Genomic DNA, 25,158 nt, shown 5'->3' on the forward strand with positions numbered 1-25,158 from the left:
GTGGCAGGGATTGTTTGCTTTCCCCTTTATCTCTCAGCACTTTTTATTTTGTGCCATGTTTTGGAAAGTTTAAAACTGAAGATATGAACTATTTTTGTAATATTATGTAAAATACTCCAGGTGTTTTCTAATCTGAATCAAACAGAGCATATTTTCCAAATAAAATAGTAAAAGTATGACTAATGAAATACACATATAACTTCAATGACAAAGATTTATGTGTATTTTAACACAAAATGGTTTTGGCACTCTGCTAAACATCCTAGACTATGTATTTCTTCCCTTTATTATCAATTTTTGTGAGGCAAACCTAAATCAAAAGTGTTTATCTCTTTCCATCACAAAGCTACTTCATATTTGCAAATCAATCTGACATCTGTAATCTGAATATAGATATCTAGTAATAAAATGAATCAAACAACAGTTATAATACCATTACTTTTTTACTGTAACACAAATTTATTATTTACTTCATTTCTACCATGCCTTTATCACTCCACAGGGCACTCAAGGCAGCTTACAACTCCGGCAAGAATACAATTCCGGTAAAATAAACAATAAAACTATAAAGCATCCCCTCAGTTAAAACCAGTTAATAGTTAATCTAAAACACATATAAACAATATACAAATTAACATATAAAGTGCATAGTTCCATTCATCCAAATCCTTGCACATAATCCTTATTCAGAATGTGTCAAAACCCGTAGTAATTTATTCTTCAAACGCTTGTGTGCAAAACCAGGTCTTCAGCTTAATACACTATCTCTAGACATTCAGCATTCTTTAGTGTTGGTAATGTCAATAATCCCTTTCTAATATTAAGGGCTATTTTTAAAATCATGAAATAATTACAATGTACTAAATGCAAAGTAACTTCATTTTTAAAGGAATTACCGAATATTTTTAGGGAGACATTTTTTCCCCATAATATTATTGTTTGTCCATTTGAAAACTTGGAATAAGGCATATTCCCCCATTACAGGAAAGCAGAATGGTTTGAAACATTTAAATTATCCAGATATAGTTTGAGTCTTTTAACAAAATCAGGTTTTGGACCGATCTATTTATTTCTATTTATACTTAATCTATATCACACTTTTCTTTAAGCATGGGATTCAAGGTGGCTTACAGAATACAAAATAAAGCAGTACAAAATACTGCTTTACAAACCAATCTTCAAATTGTATAAAAGCAATTCCCATCATTTCCTGAGATGTAGGAGCCTTTATTAAATCAATGCTACTGAAACTGAGTGGAATAGTCAGATAGTCAGTATGAACGAACAAAAACTACTATATTTTATAGATATCAAAAAGTAAATGAAAGCATTTCACTACACTAGTTTTAGCTTAATAACTCAAAGTGGCCAAGTTCTGGTCAAAGGAAAATTAGTATAATGCCAAGTTTTTAACTCTGTAGTTTTTTATACATTGTAACTGTATTCTTAATCCCCTTCTGACACAATGAATAAAAATAAATAAAAGCCTTCGACAATACAAAAATAAATAAGCTTAATAAGTTTTGGGACAAGATCGGCTAAATCAAAAGCTGATAAAAAGTAAATTTCATTCACATTGATGGATATTCTCATTGAGATACAAAAAATCTCTTCTTAAAAACTGAGTAACAAACAACTATGCTATCACATGATGCTTGAAAGGATTATATCTTAGAACATGATTCATCTTAAGAACAAAACAAAAATAATAATAACCTCATTATAGTGAAAGGAATTTTTGAGAGAGAGAAATCTTACCCCATGAGGTTAAGAATTCTGCAGCATATCTATAGAGGCGATTCAGAACTTCAATCACAACAGCATAAAATATGCTGGGCACATATAACATCAAACTGCTTAGGTCAGATTGGTTTTCTTCATGATATAAATGGGCCTGGTTTTCCAAGTCAAAGTAAATCATCATGATGTAAAGTGAGAGGTAGAGGCAAAGGCACACGAATGGTAAGGACACTAAATAAATGCGTAGCTGTCTTTTGAAGCTAGAGTATACTGGCTCCTCTCTCCCAGTCACAGGGTTGATACCTAAAACCCCATGAAACCCCGGTCTGGGTTCTTCAAACTGTCGCTTCATCATCAAAGTTCCCCATCGGTAGGCCATAACAGCACAACACCGCTTCCAGAGTTCAAGGATAACAGTAGACCAAACAAGGTTGAATGCTGCAAACAGCACGTACTTGTCATAATCTTCCCAATCAAAGATATAATAAGGAATTCCAATGACGGCCATTGGAATCAAAGCAAACGTGAAATACTCCAAAAATGCAAAATAGAAAGCAATTGTTTCCCCAAAATAGCCACGAATTTCATCTGTAAAAAGAAAAGAAAACAAATGTCAGTGTTGTCTTCAGAAAATCCGCAACACAGGTTTAAATTGTCAAGAGGAAAGTGTTCTATTTGCAAATTAAAAACCAAATGCTATTGCCTCTCTTTTAATTACATTTTTCCCAGCTAGGTTATGACCTTTATGGTGTGTCCTGATAATCCTACTTTAATAGTCTACAAATTTCTCTTGCCATACCACCTCAGAGCAGCACAGAGACTGTGTGACTCTTAACTTTGTCCCTTACCTTCCCTCACTTCATTGCTTGCTTTCTTTAAAAAAAATTACCTGAATAAAAAGCTTGAATCATAGAATCATAGAATCAAAGAGTTGGAAGAGACCTCATGCGCCATCCAGTCCAACCCCCTGCCAGGAAGCAGGAATATTGCATTCAAATCACCCCTGACAGATGGCCATCCAGCCTCTGCTTAAAAGCCTCCAAAGAAGGAGCCTCCACCACACTCCGGGGCAGAGAGTTCCACTGCTGAACGGCTCTCACAGTCAGGAAGTTCTTCCTAATGTTCAGATGGAATCTCCTCTCTTGTAGTTTGAGCAAATGATATTATGCTTTATTGGCTGACCTAATAAATGTATTAATGCATTTAGTCAGTGGGTAATTTAGTCACTGGGTAATTTTATAAATACTACTATTATATTTTGCAATAATGTCTATTTATTATTACAGAGGAATAAACAAATCTTCTGGTTTCACACAAATCACACAGAGAATAGCCTAAGGCCATGAAATAAAAATGATAGATCTGTCAGTGTTGGACACAAATAATCTTAGGGTTGCTGAGAACCCTAAGGATGTCAACTGCCATGTTGTGTCCTTACAGCAGATATGGGCAAAGTGCAAGCCCGTAAGGCTGTTTTTCTAATCCTGGCCTTCCCCAAAGCAATACTTATCTGACATCCCCAAACCTAAGGTGAACTACCTCTCCTGTAAGACTCAAGAACTCACAATTTAAATGAGAAGCAGTCTCCCACCTCAATACATGGCATACCACTGAAAAATGCTAGTTTTTCAAACCCAGAAATGGATTTTCACTACTTCCAGTTGTTTCCAATCTGCTCATTTGAGCAATCCGTGCAGAACCTAGGCGATCCAAGGGGTAAAAAAATACTGACCCCTGAATCCACTACAGTTGCCCACCTCTGTCCTACAGCAACCTGAGGACTAATCCCAAAGCCATAGCAACAGGGAAACTATTCTGAGCACAATCCAACCCTATAAATCTTTCATATTACAACCAGCAGTCCACTTTTAGAAGAATCTCCATGAAAGTAGGAAAATTGTGTATATCTCTACCCCCACCAAACCATATCTACAGGAACTGGAAAAAATGTGCTGAGTGAATGTGCATTCTTTTGCTGTAAAATGCATTTTTCCAAGCCCTGAACTGAAGTGATTTGATACATTTTGATAGTTTTGATCTATGAACAATATTCTACACCTAGCCAACAATGTGCTGCCACCTAACATTCATTTTTCAATTTTGGGGGAGTTGGTACCTTTGGGAAACAAACTCCACATATACAATAAGTACCTATACTGGCAATTTGGCTGGATACGGCCGTGCATACATTTCCTCGTATGCCAGCTCACTCTCTTTGTGGTGATGGGATGGGCTGGGGAATAGGAAGAAGGGAAGGCTGATGATGCACAGATATCTGGGGCAGATAGAAGGATTCAAGTTCAGCAGCCACAGCCCCTTCCCATTTCAAATGGTGCATGACTAAACCTAGCCAGCTTGCCAGTTTAATTTCCTCCCAGCAAAGTTGCTGCTAAAAATGGCATTGTCCAGTATATGCAAAAACACAGCACTAGAAAAAGCACTCTCACCAGCACCATGTCTCCTCTTTCTTCCACCCCACCCTCTCTCACCCCACAGCCCTTCCAGCCCCACCCCTTCCAGCCCTAGCCCCTTCCGGTCTCAGGGCAAAAAAGTTTGCTCATGCCTGCTTTAAATACAGAGAGACCATTCAATTAACTATAATTAACTAATCAGATTTTTGAATGAAACAACTCTCAGGGGCTTATCCCTTATGTCTATCTATTTTGCATGCAAGCTCTCATCATCTTAGAGATATTGCTCTGACACACCCCTTTTAGAGCGCGTTTCACTTTTATAGAAGTACTTAATCGCTTTTGCCAGGGTTTGTTTTCTCAAATATGGTAATGCCAGAGTTAAAGCTGCTGGTTTAAAAGCCCAATGCGAAATGCAAACAAAGACCAGTTGAAATCATAAAGGTCATCCTGAGGCATTTTCCCCAATCTACTACAAACTACTAGAAAGAATATTTTACCACAGCTGATCAGAGTGTGGTAAAATATTCTTATTTATTTCTTAAATAATCTCAAAGAACTTTCTACTAGTCACTTTGTTTGCAAACCACATAAATGTTGGGTTTTGTTTGTTTGTTTGTTTTGCTTGGTAACATGAAGTGCATTTCTATATTGTTATGTTCAGGATGAAATTTTTTCTCACATGCTCTTTCACACTTTTAAAAGTCGCAATAAATTAGTTTAACCTTTTGGATTCAAAAGGAATTTCCTCCCCAGTAATATCAGCTGCTGTTCTCTGGTTTTTCTTCTAACCTGAGCCTGGATTATCAGTTCTAGTCCTCCGGAGGGAACCACTGGGAAACTATTATAATTGCTCTCAGTTTCTGTTATATTCTTTGAAGAACACAGAAAACTTACTTTTTCATTATAACTCCGACAATAACCCAGCCACCAACAGGCATTGATCATACTGGCTGAGGGATTCTGGGAGCTGAAATCAAAAAGGTGAGTTTTCCAAGCTCTGATCCTGAAGCTATTATTGTATATCAAAGACTGTTTCAGAAAGCTACACAATTCAGAGCAGTATCAGTCAAGAATGGACTCACCTAAAGGTTGGTAACTAAATTTCATTTGTCTATACCATGTGTGACTAAGTTTCTTTAATGCTTCTGCGTCATGAAGTGGAAAAATCTGAACTAGAATACCATTAGTCATTAATCTTCGCACTGAAAGAAAAGCAAAAGAACAAAGGTGTGTTAATTTGGAAGTTAATTTATTCTTAAAATACGCAGCATAAATGACTAATTGAATTGCATTTTAAAATTCCTATTAAAAACAGTACAGTACAACCCTCATATCCACAGGGTATATGTTCAAGGACTTCATGTGGATACAAGAAACTGTGGATAACAGCAAATCCCTCCATGCCTTTTTCACTATCAGCTATGCTAGTGAGGACTGCAGCACAATTCCCATCTGATCTGTATGTGTATGCAGTTCAAGAATGATCTGAGAAGGCCCACCAACATTCTAAGGCCCACATTCAAAATGTGATACATAACAGACATGCCAATCCCCATATCTTCATGAAAAAAAGCCTTTCCTTTTCCTGTGCCACAAAGTTTGGTTTTGGAAAACCTATGTTAATATGAACTAGCTCACAAATGAACTCTAATGTTCTTTAATTTTTTCATAACATTTTACATTTCTTGTAGAATGCAAATCTATTCAAGAAGGGCAAGCAAGCATTTGCATTCCTGTTTATTCAGGTGATGGGCTGAAAAATACTCATTTTATTAAAAATGCCAACATTTCCAGGAAGAGGGGAAAGTGATAGGATTTTTGTTTGCAATGCTTGGGACATGTCTGATTCTTCAAATATCAAAGTGTTTCAAATTAGTAAAAAAAAATCAAATAAGCACAACTAGAGGGTGGGTAGAATGTGCTTATATTAACAAACATTGAATCACACACCACAGAACAGTGGTTCCCAAACTCTGTTTGGTGAACCTTGAGACTTCATAAAAGCATCATAGGGGTTCAGCGAAAATCTAAAATCAATTTTGATAGACTTTAAAATAAAATCACACAAGGCCAACTATTCAATTGTTTTGCAAAGCAAGGGGCAGCACAGGCTATCTCCAAACACTTACTCCCCAATGGAAGTCAGACACACATGATCTCTCTAGGAAAAGTGTATGGAAACTCAGAGAAAATTCTCTGCACACATGGTAGAGAGTTCGGGGGTATTTTTTAGCAATACCCAGAAAGAGTGTCTTACAAATGCTAGCACACCACTACTGTTTTCATTCAGTTCAGTTCAAAGCAATCTCACACTTGCCCCAAACAGACAAGAGTTTTTTCTCCCACCGTGGACATTCCACAGATACCTAGTTTCCAACAGAACACTCATTTTCTGAGGTTGCCTGCCATAGATGTGGGTGAAATGTCAGGAGAGAATGGTTCTGGAACATGGCAATAAAGCCCGGAAAACTCACAGTAACCCAGTGATTCCAGCCATGAAAGTCTTTGACAACACAATGTCACATTTGTTTCTGTACTCATCTTTTCAATTGGAATTCAACTAACAGGGTTGAGGAAACTGAAAACAGAAATGAACAATTACTTACTAATTGACTTCCCTGGATAAAGCTTTGCTTGTGGATAACCTGGGATCATTGTTTCATCTTTGGCTCTCAAGTTTTCAAGTTCATGTTTAATGATGAATTGACATTCTGCCATTGTAAGAAAATCATGATTGTCCTCTGAAACAGAAAAAAAATGTCGGTGAATATATCGTTTTTAATGTTTAAAATTTCTGGCTGTAATTAGCTACTTGCAGGTTTCAGAGGCAAAATCCATCAACATGACAAATGCTTATTATAGACATATGTAAAAATGCATGGCAACTTTGTAATCCTGTGTCTACTCAGAAGCAAGGCCTCTAATTTAAACTTTAACATACCCTGAAGTAAGTGTGCCTATGACAAAAACCAGTCTATGAAATATCCAGCCTACCAAAATGTCTAATAACCAATAAAAATCCATTTATTAAAAAAGAACAGATATATTTTAAAATAACAGATTTCATATTTAATATCTAATCCTGAATAATTTCTAGAATCACAGAAAACTGAAAATATAGCATGAAAGCCTCCACAAATCCTTCTTTACCACCTCATCATGGCATCGAGGATACTAAAGAGTTCCTGAAGGTTATCTCAGAGCATCAAAAACTGATAAGGTTACAAATATGGCCCCAAAAGTAGACTTTGTATCTGCTTTCCAAATACGTTTGTCAACAGAAGGAGAGCCACTGGGTCTCAAGCTGCCTCGAGCAAATTCTGAGAATAGCTGGGTTCTTTGAGTCTCCTTTAGGAGAGAAAAGGCAGAGTATAAATAAACATAATAATAATAATTGTTGTTGTTAATTAATGGAGGGTTCAACTTTATCAGTAAAATTCCAGATTTAAAAGAATTTCAAAGTGAGGCAAAAAGGCATATCATTAAAGCAAAATCACAAACTAAAGAATTGTACATCTTGACAGAAATGTAAAGTTCAGTTTTATGTAATTGCTCTACCATCTCAGAAAGTCTTTAGCCACTTTACCAATAGAAAAATGAACACTGTGTCACAAAAACAAACAAAAGAAAACCAAAGAACAAATTGATTTACCTGCAAAATTTCTGAAAGTTTTTCTAGTGGTATAGGTAAAAGTTCTCATTGAATTATCATTACATTCTTTCACTAATCCCACTGTTTCTGCTCCCAGAAGTAGCCTCAGGTTAGATGCTCCAATAATATAGATGTTCTTGTTTCCTTCTATTTCTTTCCCATCTTGAATCAAAGGTTTAACCAAAAGCTGGGCTCCTGCAGAATAAATCAAGAAATCAGAATAAACACATTTAATATTATGTTATTTAACTCTTAATGATATAGACTTATGCTTGATGTGCCTTCCGTTTAATATTAACTGCATCCAAAGAGCAACAAGAGTAGCTCAATTTCAACGGAACAAGTCTTTGTTATCAGATTATGGCAACAGAAGAAAAAGCTACTAATTTCAGTGGAAAGAAAGTATATTCTCAAATTTCTACCCTTGAAATTATTGACATTTACATATACGCAAGATTGGCTGAATGGTGGCAAAGCTTTTTAAAAGTAAACAAAATACAAATGCTGTGCATTTCTACACAGGAAACTGAGATCAGAGAAGCAACAAGAGAAGGGGCAGCTTGGTAGATGGAGAGCAGAGTGGTCAAAGTTCAGGTCACAGGCAGAAAATTTTGCTTTGTTCCAAAATACTCCCAAATACACAAAAATACTCCCAGATGCACCATACCGGCTGTGATTTCCATCACACTGAGAGGTCCCTAGTAGTTATAAACAATTTTTGGAAAAAGAATGCTCTGAAAACTCCAAAAATGTCCTCTAGGGCACATGGGATGCATTTCCACCACATTTTGAATCCACCAGGCAAATCAAGATCTATAGAGACCCTTTTTTTAAAATAGGGAGTAAACAGGCTATTCATATCCTGTTTTTAAAAAGCCATTTTCTGGGCCAAAAATCATCAAAACATGTTGACAATGCCACCATACACTATCTATCTATATTTGGGGATAAAAAATTCTGCAGGAGCAGGTATGGTGGAAAGATGCAGTTCTGCAAGTTCTCCTGGAGAACTAATGCAGGTCTGTGTGATGTGCATGCCTTCAAGTTGCCTGTCGATTTATGGTTACATGTATTTTATAGGTTTCTCTAAGGCAAGGAATAACTAGAGGCGAGTTTGCTATATTTCAGAGTTCCTTCTTCTGGAAGGTCTGCAGCCCCTTAGACCTCCACAATTGCCCACTTCGATGGAAGGGATAGGGTTAAATACCTTTTATTTCCTTCATTTCCTTATTGCCAAACATCCCACTCAAAGATAACCATACTTTTGGCTAAAACAAGACAATGACAGGGATCAAATGCATATTTTTATTTAACACAAGCACAGGTCCTAAAAGGGAGCCAACATAATGTACTGGTCTGAGCATTGGATTACATCCATGGGAACTCACTGGGTGACCTGTGCAAGTCACATTCTCTCAGCCTCAGAGGCAGACCAAGGCAATCTCCTCTGAACAAATCTTGACAAAAATCATGTGACAGGTTCACATTAGAGCCACCATGAGCCAGAAAAAAACTTAAAAGACAAACAACAGCAACTCCTAAGGAACAAAAAGAACAAAGCCATCTATTTTCTTCTGCATTATGTAACAGGATAGATTACCACACATTGTACACTTTGCTGCATGATAAGAAGCATCAGAGTACGGGGAAATGGGTTTCTAGGGGGAGAAAGAGCACAGGACACATATGGTGTCTTTACAGGCTTTTTACTATTATTTAGAAGAAGGGAAGTAAGTGGTACATCTTGAGACATTACATTTGTAAGGATAAAGTATGTCCTTGCAACTGTGTTTTTCTTGCTTCTTCCCAAAATTTACATATATCATAGTTAGAAACTGTTGCATGTTCAAAATGAACCACCTTGTTTTCAGTGCTTCTCTTTCTCAGAATTTTATATATATATATATATATATATATATATATATATATATATATTATCCCTTTGCTGCAAAATTCACAGGTTTATTCAGATTTACTCATTGGCATTTAAAGTTTTTATATAAACTGATGCTTGGGTGCAAATGGTAATTATATGTTTCTAATGGTTTTATATGGTTTTTATAATATAAGGTTTAATGTTTTAACAGTATTTTTATGAATGTATGGCATCAAATTCTGGCAATTCTGTAAGCCGCCTTCAGTCGCCGTAAGGCTGAGAAAGGCGGGCTACAAATGCAGTAAATAAATAAATAAATAAATAAATGGTAACTGCTTTCAAAAACTGAGGATTTTATAAAACTGAAGAGGACTCACCTCCATTTTTCTTCTTGTCCACAATCTTTTGGATCAACCATTCTTTAGTTTCATCTTTGGTGTTCTTTGCAAGCTCAACTACCACCAATGGTCTAAAATTAGCTTCATATGTGTCATATGAAGACCAGCTTACCTTCATCTTTTGGAAAACTGACTGTCTAAATGGAAGATGGAAGAAAAAATGTTTTGCATACTACAGAATAGGAAAAACTTTCAAGCATATTCAGTTTGCCACAATGTTGCCACATGTTTATGCTAAAGAAAAATTTCACCTTCAACCTCAAAACAACATTATCTAGTTCTTCCACATAGCTTCAGTTAGATTACACGTATAATATACAGCAGAATTCTGGTCAAAGTTCAATGGTTTAAAAACCACATTTCCGAACATGAGCTCTTTCATCATATTGTTGGACTGCTGCTTAACCAAATTAGGTGAAAATGTTCACGAGGAAAAAATACTTATTTTTTACTTATTTTTGTTAAGATTATGATTTACTCGAGGCAAGTGGAAAAGTATAGAACCAAGCTTTCTTAAATATATCTTAAGAGATAAATGTCACAGAATTCAAAAAGTTACCCCCTGCCCAAGTTTTAAAATCAGATTTCTTCCCAAGAACAATAGTAGTAGCTATCCATGCTACCCCATTATGCTTTTTTCTATCTAAGAGCCGTAGCAAACTAGGTTCCTGCGGGAGGAAACCTTGCTAGCAAGTCCCTGACGTCATGAGCCTGCGCCTCTCTCCCCGCCCCTTTCTCCGCCCCTTTCTCTTTGCCAGCGTGGTTTTTCCTTTGCTAGGGCAGCATTGCCCGCATTTTCTCTCAGTTGAATTCTGCCAACTGAGAGAAAATGCGAGCAATGCTGCCCTAGCAAAGGAAAAACCACGCTGGCAAAGAGAAAGGGGCGGAGAAAGGGGCGGGGCGAGAGGCGGAGTCTCGTGACGTCAGGGACTTGCTAGCAAGGTTTCCTCCTGCAGGAACCTAGTTTGCTACGGCTCTAAAGTGAGACATGATATTCTATGCCTCTCTGCTTGAGCAACTCCTGCAGATCCCTGTCCAAGTCATGTCCTGGCTTTATTATCCACTTCTCACAGTTCCAATAAATCAAGCCAACATGAAGAAGACAAAAGGACTCAGCCAATATTTTGAGAAGCAGCTCCTTCAGGTGCCTTCTGAATCATATGCTTGCTTTGCTTGACATTTGCTGTACTAATCAAAACTAGAAAAAAGGCAAAGCTGTCTGATTTTTTTAAAAATTCTGTCTCACACACTCTCCCTCTATACAGTAAAGTATTGCTTATCCAACACAAACAGGCCAGCAGAATGTTGGATAAGCGAAAACATTGGTTAATAAGGAGGGATCAAGGAAAAGCGTCAAATTATGTTATTATCTTACAAATTAAGCACCAAAATATTGTGTTTTACAACCAATCGACAGAAAAAGCAGTTCAATACATAGATAATGTTATGTAGTAATTGCTGTATTTACGAATTTAGCACCAAAATAGACAAGGGTTTCTTCTTTCTCCCACTCTGGACTGCGTTGGATAATACAGAATGTTGGATGAGCAAAGGTTAGATAAGCGAGACTTTACTGTATATCTATATCTATAGTCACCCCCCACTCTCACCTTTCTAACTTCTGCCAAGACAGGACTTCAATAAAGGACTTTTTTTAAGGCTCCATGGATAAGTATGAAAAACTGAATTCATCCACAGGCAATTGGTGATTTCCAAGTACCAGTCAGTCAGATAATCTACTTCAGACTTTACTGCGGACTTCAAGCAGCTATCTCAAGTGCTGAACACAATCCCACAAAATAAGTTCAGCACTTTGGACAATTCTTTCTAAATTTGGACCAGGAACAGATCCAGTATGTTGCTGATATCCTCAGTTGCCAATGGATCTGGCTTCTAGGACTTGTATACTGCATAGGTTATAGCTTCACAACTCAGTCCTAAGAATGCTTATGTGTTACTATGTTCAACACAGACTGGAACGCAGATATATGTATATAGGGTTGCAGCTGAAGACTGCATACAAAGGCCTAAATCAAATTACACCGCCCAACAAAAACAATCTTTCTTGGTGTCTCGGTTTTTAGGCCTGTTCCTGAGGATATTAGGGGCATTAATTCAGAAAATTGCATTAGATAACCCCGCATCAGCTCTAGTTTCTTAGATATGGTTACCATTATGCTTTATGTGTGGGAAGATGGTGACTGGTATATGGCATATGTTCTATTTCTCAAAACTAGAGCTCATGTGGGGAAACTGATACCATTTTAAGAACCAGCAAGTTAAATATACAAAGAAAGAGGTCTAACATTTGAGGTACTAAAATGTGTATTAGCCAGTGTTATTGGTCGCTTCTGGTGGTAGGAGCCCCCAGTGGCGCAGTGGGTTAAAGCACTGTGCCAGCAGGACTGAAGACCGACAGGTCGCAGGTTCGAATCCGGGGAGAGGCGGATGAGCTCCCTCTATTAGCTCCAGCTCCTCATGTGAGGACATGAGAGATGCCTCCCACAAGGATGATAAAACATCAAAAATCATCCAGGCGTCCCCTGGGCAACGTCCTTGCAGACGGCCAATTCTCTCACACCAGGAGCGGTTGCTCCTGACACGACAAAAAAAAAGTGTTATTGGTTCCAACTGGAGAGCACCCCTTGGTACCACGGTAACTTGCTTAAAGGTTGTTTTATCACATGTCTATTGACTCGGTCAGTATACTTGAGTTAGATTAGACCACACATTTATGTCATTTTAAAACTGAACATAGTTGTAATGAGAGAAAGGAACTAAATATGCTTTATATACACAAATATTTTTTCTATTTCTCAGATCATCTTTCACCCAATATAGTTGTGTTGTTGCAGCAGTTGATAATTTCCATTGTCAAAAAGTATGGCAAGTGAATCACTTGAGCTCCCTCCCTAAACTAATAAGTATAATAGACTTAAGTACTCTCTAAATTGAATTCATATGCTGCCAATTAATTAATATGTATTAAGAATTGCTTTTTTGGCCCCTGCATATATGCCATTCTATAATCAACATTCATATATCATATAAAATTCTAACAGCATTCAAAGTGCACACAGGATGAATTCTGTGTGCACATAGGAAGAAGACCATAAAACATTGTTATCTCAAAAAACAAGCACTTATTCTCACCATGATTTCCCCCTGAATATCAAAGAAGGGTGATTCTGACCAGCTTCTCATAATGCATCAATATGTATGTGTGTATGTATGTGCTTTCAAGTCACTTGTTGACTTACAGCAGCCCCATGATTTTCATAAGGTTTTCCTGGGCAAGGGATATTTTGCCAGTTCTAATATATGGGTGGTGTTTTAAAAACAAAACAAAACACCACCTGTTTTGGAGAGAAGGAGACATTAAAACAAAGGCTCTAGACATAATTCCAGACTAAGTCTGAAAATCCTATGGAGATTAATGGCACTAAATCCCATTAAATTCAGTCAGGCTTACTCTTAAGCAGATTTTCATATGATTGTACCATACATGATTCTGGAAACTAAAACAATCTATCATTCCCATATTGCCACTGTATATGAGAGTTTTTGTTATTGAGGTTATTAAAGCATCCCAAATCTACAGATATAGTAGCTCTTTACTGTATAGATCTGTAGTCTTTCCCTGAAATCCCCTGGGTTCAGTTATTTGTGAAGAAAAAAAAATAGGACTGAACTGTAGAGCCAAATCCTTGGATGTAAGCTCCACTGAAATAAATGCACATTGTTTTAATTATGGCGAGATTTGGATAAAGTTTCCCTTACAGTACTTTGATTCTAATTAGCTCTGGGAATGAGACCTTTGAACTACTATCCAAACTATCAAGACAAATCAGCTGCACCTTCTTTGCAACAAAGCAAATAAATTACAATACTAAAGAAATCAAGAAGGTTATCCTTATACAATGTAGAGATGACTAGCAACAGTTAAATTCTGATTCTCAGTTAAGGATTTGTTCCCCTGCCAAGCAGTATCAGTCCACTCCTTCATTCCTGAAATGTTGTCACTGGATTTACTAGTTTATACAAAACTAGCTCCTATACAAGTTACTATAGTTCTATGAAGGTGGCATGCAGGAATATTTCTCAAATGAGGAAGTTTTGAAAGAAGTACCAAAGAAGTTACCTTGATCACAAAGTTATTTGATATGGTATAATGCGATCATGACTTACATAAATGCTTGGATGTATTACGGACAAGTCATTACTCTGCAGCTTTCCACGTAAACTCCTTTTGGTTCACCTTTGTGCATCTACTCCTGAGTAAGCATTGATACCTAATGAGTTGTCAAAATTTAAAACAAAATTAGAGACCTCTCTTCTGACAGGCCTACCTATTCAAACTTTAAACTACAAATTTAAATAACCGCTAACATGTTATTGTTATGAATGATTTTAATGAGTTTTAATTTTAGGTTTACGCTTTTTAATATACAGTATAAGTTTTAATGGTCTTATGTTTCTACATATGTATTTTAATTGTCTTGTATTCCACCTTGAGGAGAGACAGGTAATATATACAGCAGACTCTCCATTAACCAGAACTCAAGCAACTGGAACTCTCAAGCAACCAGCAAAAAATAGAGTAGTATTGAATTCACAAAGCTGTTTTTGAAACAGCTTTGTTTTAAAACTGTGTTACATTAACTTAATGTAAAACTGTGTTACATTAAGTTTGTCTTTGTCTTAATTCACTTTTATTACTGTATTTCAACATTTATATCAACCTTTTAAGGCAAAATGACAAAGAGTACCCTTTTTGCAGCAGTGCATTACATTCACCAGGAAATACTTTTTTTTTGTTTCAGGGTTTTGAAAATTGAGGTGAGCATTAGACTTGATGGTGCATTAAACTCGAATAAATATGGATACACTTTATTACAATTTATGCATATCTCCATATCTCTTATGAAGGGTTGGTTTAACTTCCAGTTTGCTACATGGCAAAATGATGAGGATAACAATGATGATAATAATAATTTTATTCCTTACCCACCCCTCCATGTGGCTCGAGGCTGATTACAACATAGCTAAAAACACATAATCACCATAAACATTATATAAAATACATATATTGCAATCTATTTCTACAAAATACATATATTAAAATACACAGAACAAAGATTAAAATATAGTGAACACAAGATTGAGTTTTAAAATTCATGATTAAAAGTGACTGGGTAGGCCTGCCGGAAGAGATAGGGCTTCAGATGCATTTAAAATTCTGACAGCTCATTTAGGTGTCAGATCTCTTCTAGTAGATCATTCCACAGTCCAAGTGGATATTTACAAAGTATTACCATACTTCTTAATTTGGAAAGTTCTGCAATATAGTTTATGGTAGGGATAGTATGGGGTATAGCATTAATTGGGCCTATTTTTCATAGTAATTCCCATGGGTGCTGGTTAACTGAGAGTCTACTATACATTTATTATTATACCCCCCCCCCTCCCCTACTCTTGGTATCTTTGTTTTTGGTCTGTCTCTGGGGTTATTTGGGACACTAATTCAGAAAACTGCATTGGACAGACTGCACCAGCTCTAGTTTCTCAGTTATGGTTATCATGATTTTTTATGGGTAAGCAAATACAGTGTGTTCTATATCTCACAAACTAGAGCTGATCGGGGAAAGCTGGTGCCATTTTTGGAATCAGCAGGCCAAATATACCCAGAAACAGGTCTAACATCTGAGGCATCAACAGCTGGTGTTAGCCAATGTTGTATCATCAGCAGCACCTAAAGTCTTATTCTTCTTTTTTTATGATTGTCAACTGGAAGACAGTGCAGGATGACAAAGACAAGGGCAAACAAACTTAGAGCTGCTGTTGTAGAGCATGTTGAACTCCATGGTTTCACATCGATGTGGCAATTGGGGGGCTATATGGTGGTGCCTGAAGTGTGGAGGGATGGGTGTGCTGTTTTGTGGTGTGTGTTGGGGAAGGCGTTTAAATTTGTTGTGCAATAGCACAATGACAATAAAGCTATTCTATTCTATTTAAGGGCTTTGACGGCTGCTGTAATCATCCACCAATTCCCATGGATGCAATATCTACAGTACATTATTTAGTTTTGACCTTTGAAGTCCTATGGTTTGGGACCTACAGGATCACCTTCTTTGATACAATCTGCCCCTGAGTTCCAACTGCTAAATTAGAAACAACTGAAGAGACAACTGAAGACTTATGTTTTCCGGCAGGCCTACCCAGTCAATTTTAAGTTGTGAATTATAACATGCATTTTATTGGTACATTTTATGCTGCATTTTACCTGTGCTGCACTCCACCTTGAGCAACAAGGAGAGGCAGGTAATAAATTGTTGTTGTTATAAATAATAATTTGTGGATTATTTATAATAAATGAGTAATAAAGCACTGAACAGATAAAACAAGTATAAATCTAATAAAATAAAGGGAGAACAAGTAGCTAAACAACTCCAGACCAAAAACGGACAACAGTGACTGCATTGTCTATAGCTTTAAGCAATTCTTCCTCTATGCATAAAGCAGGGCATTGTGTGCAAGCATACAGATGTGGACTTGTTTGTTCTACTCCGCAGTTGCACAAGTTGCAGGATTCTTCTAGGTAGCGCCATTTTGCTAGGTTGACTTTTGCTCTGCCAACTCCACATCTGAGTCCAAGTTGCCCATTTTGGTTTGTCCCTGGTGACAGACCCTGCTGCGGGGACCATCCATTTGAGATTTCCTGGTTTAGCTGCCCAGAGGGAGTTGTGGTTCTCATGAAACTTTTCCTTGATTTGAGTCTACTGGGAGGAGACGGATAGCCACACAGTGGGTAGCTTTAAAAAAAACAAGTTAAAAACTTGGCATTGTACTAAATTTCCTTTGACCAGAAGCTGAGTATTTTGAGTGCCTCTGGTGCCACTATAAGGTGCACGTGGCAGTGCTCAGGTTGCATTGTAGTAGGTGGTCTGTGGTTTGCTCTTCTCCACACTCGCATGTTGTGGACTCCACTTTGGGGCCTATTTCTTAAGGTTAGCTCTGCATCTCATGACGCTAAAGCGCAGTCTGTTTAGCGCCTTCAAAGTCACCCAGTCTTCTGTGTGCCCAGGAGGGAGTTTCACATGAGGTTCTGGGTTTCAGCCTGCCACTTTTGGATTCTTGTTTGCTGAGGTGTTCCTGCAAGTAACTGTGTAGATCTTAGGAAGCTGTTTCTTGATTTAAGACCTTGGCATGATGGCTGATATTTAAACAGATGGTGGGCCAGAGATGTCAATGCCTTGGTCCTTTCATTGCTGGGTGCTACTTTCCAGTGGATATCAGGTGGTACAATACTAATTATTAATAAGCTGTACTCGCCATGCGTTGCTATGGCCAACCTTCTCTCTGTCGTTCTCTCCCTCTGATTCCCTCCCTCCTTCGCTCTGTCTTTTCATTCCTTTCCTTTTTTTTCATTCCTTCTCTTTCTTTTCTTCTCCCTTTTCTTTCCACTTCCTCTCCTTTCTTCCTTCTCGACCTCTTTCTCTCCTTCTTTCCCTCCTTTGCTCCATCTTTTCCTTACTTTCCTTTTCCCCCTTCCTTCCTTCTCTACCTCTTTCTTCCCCCCTTTCTTTTCCTTCTCCTTTCTCTCCTTTCTTCCTTATCTTTCCTTCCTCCCTTTGCTCTTTGCTTCCTTCTTTCTTTCCCTCCCTCTTTCTCTTCATTCTTTCTTTCTCCCCTTCCTTTCCTCCCTCTTCCTTCCCTTTTTTCCTGTATCATCATTTAGCTTTCCATCATTTAGCTTGTTTGGGTGTTTAAATCCTTTCCACTGTTTTTGGGAGGGTAGTTATGAGTGATGGTCACTCGTTAGTCTGTTAGGGGTGTAGTGTAAAAATTTCGAATCAATTTGTCCAGTGGTTTTTGAGTTATGTTAATCCCACAAACGAACATTACATTTTTATTTATATATAGATTATTACATTATCAGCAGCAGCACCTAAATCCCCGCTGATGGGTTTTGAAGGCTGCTGCAATCCTGTAAACCAGACATGAACAAACTTGGGCCCTCCAGGCGTTTTGGACGTTAACTCCCACAATTCCTAACAGCCTGCTGGCTGTCAGGAATTGTGGGAGTTGAAGTCCAAAACGCCTGGAGGGCCCAAGTTTGCCCATGCCTGAGTTTATTTTATTTATCGTGTCAGGGGCAGACCAAACAGTTGCATTGCATTTTTTAACAAACAAACAAAGAAAACACAAGGTTTGCAAGCTTAGTAGTTGATTAAATGTCCTTTGACCAGTAGCTGGCCACTTGGGTGTGCCTCTGGTGTTGCTGCAAGGAGATCCTCCATTGTGTATGTAGCAGGGCTCAGGTTGCATTCCTGAGGTTGCTCAGGTTGCATTCCAGCAGGTGGTCAGTGGTTTGCTCTTCTCCATACTCGCATGTTGTGGATTCCACTTTGTAGCCCCATTTCTTAAGGTTGGTTCTGCATCTCGTGGTGCCAGAGCACAGTCTGTTCAGCGCCTTCCAAGTCTCTCATTTGGTATCAGGCATTGATTGAGGTTCTGGGTTTGAGGCTGCCACTTTTGGACTCTCACTTGCTGAGGTGTTCCAGCGAGTGTCTCTATAGATCTTAGAAAACTATTTCTTGATTTAAGTCGTTGACGTGCAGGCTGATATCCAAACAGGGGATGAACTGGAGATGTCACTGCCTCGGGTTCTGGGTTTGAGGCTGCCACTTTTGGACTCTCGCTTGCTGGGGTGTTCCAGCGAGTGTCTCTGTAGATCTTAGAAAACTATTTCTTGATTTAAGTCGTTGACGTGCTGGCTGATACCCAAACAGAGGATGAGCTGGAGATGTCACTGCCTTGGTCCTTGGTTCCATGCCTGAGTGCAAACACACATCTGAACTGTGTGCCCCTGACTCCCGAGGAGGCCCATCAAAACCCCTTCCTTTAAAAAGCCCCCAAAGGGAGCTTCCCTTTCCCTTCATGTTGAAACCTTTGCTCAATAAACAAACCGCACACAAACTTTACCAGCGCCCCAAACTCAGGGCAGGGCCAGCCTCGAGGATGGAGACAGACACCGCCCTGCAGAGGCAGCACGCGACCCAGAGGCCTCGGGCGGCGCGCGCGCGCTGAAGGCAGAGAATTAACCGTTAACGGCGGTGCCACTCATGAAGCGCCAGTTCCCACTCTGTTTCATGCCCTCCCCCTCGCGCCCCTTTCTTCCTCACCCCCTAAAACTCCTCAGGCGCCTTCCTCCACTCTTCTCAAGGGGGAAAAGATGGAAATGGATACGCCTACGCCTGTGTACGCCTCAAAAGGCGGGAGGAGGAAGAGCTCCCCCTCGGACCCCCTCTCTCACTCTCGGCCCACTCACCGGCCGCCGCCTTCGCTCTTCTCCACGTCGGAGGGCGGGCTGAGCAGAAGCCAGGCGGGCCCTGACGGCCGCAGCCAATGGGCGGAGCCGCTCGGGCCAAAGGGCGGGGACTCTATTCGCCCCGCCCCTCAGCCGCGAAGGAGGGGCACTCTGTGACGTCACCTGCTGAGAGCCAGGCCATATAAAGTAGGCATGGGCAAAGCTTCTAACTTGAGGGTTGTATGCTAGCACTCCCTGCCAAGAGGACTGACGGCCCAGTGATGGACAGAAGGAAGGAAGGAATGAAAGTGGGAGGGAAGGGAATGATGGAAGGAGAAGGAGTGAGAGAGGGAAAGAAGGATGCAAGGGTGGGAGGGAAGGGAGGAAGGGCGAAAGAGAGGGGAGGTAGGAAAGAAGGAAGTATGAAAGGGTGAGAGGGAATGGAGGAAGGGAGAAAGAAGGAGAGGAGGGAGGAAAGAAGGATGAAAGGGTGGGAGGGAATGGAGGGAGGGAGGAAAGAGGGAAGGAGGAGGGAGGAAAGGATGAAAGGGTGGGAGAGAATGGAGGAAGGGAGAAAGAAGGAGGGGAGGGAGGAAAGAGGGAAGGAGAAAGAAAGAGGAAGGAAGGATGATAGGGTGGGAGGGAATGAAGGGAGAAAGAAGGAGGGGAGGGAGGAAAGGGAAAGAAAGAAAGGCTGGAAGGAGAAAGAGAGAGGGAGGGAGGATGAAAGGGTGGGAGGGAATGGAGGAAGGGAGAAAGAAGGAGGGGAGGGAGGAAAGAGAAGGGAAGGATGGAAGGATGAACAGGTGGAAGGGAGAGAAAGAGGAGAGAAAGGAAAGGGTGGGAAAGAATGGAGAAAAGGAGAAAGGGAGGGGATGAAGGAAGGAAAGACTAAATGAAAGGAAGGAAGGAGAAAGGTAGAGGGAAGAAAGGGTGGAAGGAGGGAAGAAAAAAGGAAGGAAGGATAGGATGGTGAGAGAGAGGAGGGCCTGAGAAAAGATCCCAAGGGGCCGCATCTGGCCCCACAGGCCTGGGATTACCTATATGTACCTGATATAAAGCCGTTTTAAAGCAATTTCTTGCAGATTTTTAAATAAATGTTGGGAAAGTGTGGAAAGCTAATTTCACTAGGGATGCAGCTCTTTAGAAATCCATATACAGTGTTCCCTCACTTATTGTGGGCGTTACGTTCCAGGACCACCCGCAAAAAATGAGTATTTTTATTTATTTATTTATTTACACCATTTCTACCCCACCCTTCTCATCCCCGAGGGGAGACTAAGGGTGGCTAACACAAGCAACAATTCAATGCCAACAGTATCAATAACATCAATATAAAAAACCTATTACATAACAGTTAAAACAGTGATATTAATTAAAATTACATAATCAGATAGAACAAATCACAAGTCATATAGCCATTTCCAATTGTCATAAGAATCCAATGGTCCGAGTTCGGTGTCTAAAGTGCTGCTGTGCCCACTAGCCAAAGGCCTGGCTCCAAAACCACGTCTTTAGTTTTTTTTTCCTAAAAGTAAGTCTTGGGTTTTTTTCCCTGTTAGTAAGAGAAGCTCAAGCTATCTCCCTACAAAGCAGAGGGAACTGTGTGAAAGTCCTTTTAGAAAAACTGGAAATAAAAGGATTCCGAGCATGAGTTCCAGAGAGATCTTCCTTATCAAAATCCCTGGACCAGGAAATGATAGTGGCTCCTTCTACACTGCCATATAAAATCCACATTATCTGCTTTGAATGGGATTATATGGCAGTGTAGACCAAGATAACCCAGTTCAAATAAAATAATGTGGATTTTCTGCTTTCATTGCCTGGATTATCTGGCAGTGTAGAAGGGGCCAGTGATTGCTTTACTGCAGGGGTGAGCAATATATGGGCTAAACATGTATTGTTACTCCTTACCCATTTTCATGCTAATTTAAGTGACAGTATCCAGTTTTGAGTCTTCTCAAGATTCCTAGTTTAGGAAACTGGCAATCAAAAACAGAAAAAAAACCTGCCACAATTCATCACGAAATATTTTTTAAATGTTTGAGAAAGAGTGGGCTGTTTGGGGCATAGCAGCTTAATTTCCTGAGCCTGGGAAAAGGCAGGCAAACTAAGGCCATATAAACATATTGAAAGGCCTAGAAATTAATAGAGAAACATTATCTCGAGAAATCTCCAGTCCTGATTCTATGGACCCTTCCACAAAGCAATATAACCCAGAATATCATGGCAGAAAATCCCACAATATTTGCTTTGGACGGGGATATCTGAGTCTACACTGCCATATATCCCAGTTCAAAGCAGATAATGTGGGATTTTATTCAGTTGTGTGGAAGGGACCTAAAGGACCTTCCACACAGTCCTGTATCCCGGAACATCAAGGCAGAAAACCCCACATTATCTGAGTGTGGATTCAGATAGCCCAGTTTCCGCCTTGCTATTCTGGGATTTAGGGTTGTGTGGAAGGGGCCTTTGTTGACCGTGCCTTTGAGTTTCCTTGGCTCTCATGTTGGGAGGAAGATGGGATAATTAAAACAGTGAATCCCTAACAACAGCTTTGTTAGAAGTATCAGCATAACATTATTATTCCTTGGTACAGATAAACTTACACAATCCAAGGAAATCATGCCAGAGTTCATATCTCTGGCAGGGTAAACATATATGGGTGCCTTTCTGCTTTCATTCAGCAGGTGTCACTGTTCTTCTGAGGTGGATCCTGGTTTGTTTGTTTTTCCTGAAACAAACAGCCCAATAATTACAGTAGATCATATTATCTGCTTATACAGATCTATATATAAAAAATGCTCTGTGTGTAATAAGTACCTTAAAAACAAAAGAACCAATGAACGAAATCACACCAAATTCGGCAACAGAACGTCTCACAATACAAGGAGTGACCATCACTCAAAAAATTATGGTTTTGTCATTGCTGGGATTCATAGTTCACCTACAATCAAAGAGCATTCTGAACCCCACCAACGATGGAATTGAACCAAACTTGTCACACAGTTCTCCCATGACCAACAGAAAATATTGGAAGGGTTTGGTGGGCAGTGTCCTTTGGTTCTGGAGTTGTAGTTCACCTACATCCAGAGATCACAGTGGACTCAAACAATGATGGATCTGGACTAAACTTGGCACGAATATCCCTTACACCTAAATATTAACATAGATGGAGTCTGGGGGAAATAGACATTGACATTGAGGAGTTGTAGTTGCTGGGATTTATAGTTCACCTACAATCAAAGAGCATTCTGAACTCCACCAATGACAGAATTGGGGCAAACTTCCCACACAGAACCCCCATGACCAACAGAAAATACTCAAGGCCATCCAGTCCAACTCCCTTCACCAGGGCAAGAAAACATAATCAAAGCCCTCCTGACAAAGAGCGATCCAGCCATAGATATAGATCGATATATATGATCTATATCACAGATATAGTATCATAGATTTGAAAGGGACCCCTAAAGAAGGACAAATATATGTTGCCTGTTCCAGAGTAGGCAAACCAGACAATCTCCACATCAACACTGACAAAGAAACAGCAAGAAATACTATTTACCCACAAGCATCAAGACATTACCTATATTAGAAACCAACACTTTCTCATTACTTTATTTTCCAGATCACCACACTGGGCCACAACAACGCGTGGCAGGGGACGGCTAGTTCTATATATTAATAGCACTCACAGCACCAGTGTGAGTGCTTCTGTGGCCAAAATGACAACAGGAAAAGAGAGCTGGAGATTAGATCACATTTTGCAGATACTCTAAATTAGTGCGTGAAGAGTGACTAATAGACTTCGGCACAATATAAGCACAGACCATTTAAATGACACAGTAGTCAAGCAGTTTGGTCCAACTCTGAAATTTGGTCCAACTGTGGTTTAAAAAACCAAAAAAAGGGCAACAAGGGACTTCCCAATTACACATCAGGCTGAGGCACATAGATCATCTGATCCCTGTATTCTCCACCAGACAAAGTTTATATTAAAATTATAGTTATTTCTGCATTTACAGCTATAGATATTAATAATCATACATTAACTGTGACCTCTTTTGTCTTCTTTTTAGTGATGCATTAATTGACCAATGCACTACTTGTGCCCCTTATGCAATAGTACCATGTTATATATGCACACCTTCCTGTTAGATTGCAGCTCAATTAGTGGTCATCTTCATTATGAACATGCTCTCATAATGAGAAAGGTCAGGAAATAGAGTCATCATTATCATGTGGTTAATTATACATACACAAAGAGAGAGTCTAAAGGTGTTATTGTGTGTGTGTGTGTGTGTGTGTGTGTGTACACACTTCTTTTGAATGCTTTGATCATGAGTTCCTGGGAGGCGGAGGTTTGTCCTGGATGGCCTTTGTGGTTTCTTCAATCTCTATTTTTATATTTATTAAGAAACAACCACTGTGTTTTTCTTTTCCAAAAAAGGGGATTATCTAAAGTGCCTTACAGAATATTAAAACAAAAATATGAAAAACATTTACAACAAGTCACAGCAGCAACAAAAAAACACAACATAAATATTAATGCCTCCTATTGAGGAGAAAATTATAAAATTACCATAGAGTGCTGCCTCAATGAATAAATATCAGAAGACTACTAGGCATCCAAGCACAGGAGGCATGGGCAGCCATCTAATAATCCACATTTTCTGAATTATGTACAAATTAAAACGATAAAATATAAGACAGCAGTAAAGGAATAATTAAGTAGGAGAAAGGGGATAACATGAAAAACAGCACATAGCACAACCACAAGTCAGACTAGCAGTAATGATCTAAGCCCACTTTTTAAATAAGCTCCTAAAATACCCAGGAAAGTGCAAATCATTCACGCAAATGTGATAAAATCACTCAATTTATAGTTAAAATCACACTTATTCAATGAATTCCTAATCTATAGATACTTTCCCTTGTATCTGCTACCCTTTCTGCATTGTGATCTTAATAACTGCTCTTCTCTCTGCAAAGGCAACCACCAGACAGTTATCCAACATGCACAGAAATAGGGATGCATCCGAGCTCATTTAAGCAGGATCCGTGGTAATGACAATAAAGATCTTCAGAAAGGTATGTAGCTCTGTTTTTCTGTGTGATTGCTAGTTCTCTGCCTATCAAGCAGCTTTCAAAGGTACAAACAAAACATGGAACATTCCTTTCTGGGGCTTTCAGAATTCACTCCTCAAACTAAAATTATCTGTAAGCCTTATGGCTATTTCATCCATATTTCTCTTCTAAAACCAATCAATTGCTCGGACTTCCATTACCACTCACAGGTGCCTTCATTGTAAAGACCCACACTTCATCATCACAACATCCCTGTGAAGTAAACATTACGATTTACTAGGAAGGTTAATGTCTTTGTAGTTGTAGGTAGAGAATCCTTACATTGGATGTTGCTCCTCCCACACACCCCTTAGACAGGGCTTCTTACTTACTTACTTACTTAGGCGATCCCTTGTTGGACGAGTAAGATGGTCTTCCTTGATGATTATTTTTGTGGGTTTGTAGGTGGCTGTGGAGCCCTATTCTTGACCCGCATCTTCTCCCACAGTGAAGGCATTGGTTTCCAGTTGGAAGGCGGTCCCAGTCGGGGTTGGCTTGACGTGCCTTCCTCCTGGCACGTTTCTCTCTTTCACCCTCCACTCATGCCTCCTCGAATTCTGCAGCACTGCTGGTCACAGCTGACCTCCAGCTGGAGCGGTCAAGGGCCAGGGCTTCCCAGTTCTCAGTGTCTATGCCAGAGT

General features: G+C 39.3%; 1 protein-coding gene across 4 annotated transcripts in view; it reads right to left on the reverse strand.

Annotated features, from left to right (window-relative positions):
- The window catches only part of ANO10 (anoctamin 10), a 76,931-nt gene extending 57,416 nt beyond the window's left edge, over nt 1-19,515 (reverse strand). The window contains exons 1-7 of one of the 4 annotated variants that reach the window (XM_067470219.1): nt 19,412-19,515; nt 14,269-14,372; nt 10,060-10,213; nt 7,807-8,001; nt 6,761-6,895; nt 5,237-5,356; nt 1,759-2,328 (exon numbers count right to left, since the gene is read on the reverse strand). In XM_067470219.1, coding sequence (XP_067326320.1) covers nt 1,759-2,328; nt 5,237-5,356; nt 6,761-6,895; nt 7,807-8,001; nt 10,060-10,198 — 1,159 coding nt within the window. In that variant the 5' untranslated portion in view covers nt 10,199-10,213; nt 14,269-14,372; nt 19,412-19,515. The other 3 variants (XM_060781856.2, XM_060781855.2, XM_060781854.2) reach the window with 3 other exon arrangements.
- Between the last annotated feature and the right edge of the window lie 5,643 nt (nt 19,516-25,158).

Source organism: Anolis sagrei, chromosome 6 (genome assembly GCF_037176765.1).
Source record: "Anolis sagrei isolate rAnoSag1 chromosome 6, rAnoSag1.mat, whole genome shotgun sequence".
NCBI lineage: Eukaryota > Metazoa > Chordata > Lepidosauria > Squamata > Dactyloidae > Anolis > Anolis sagrei.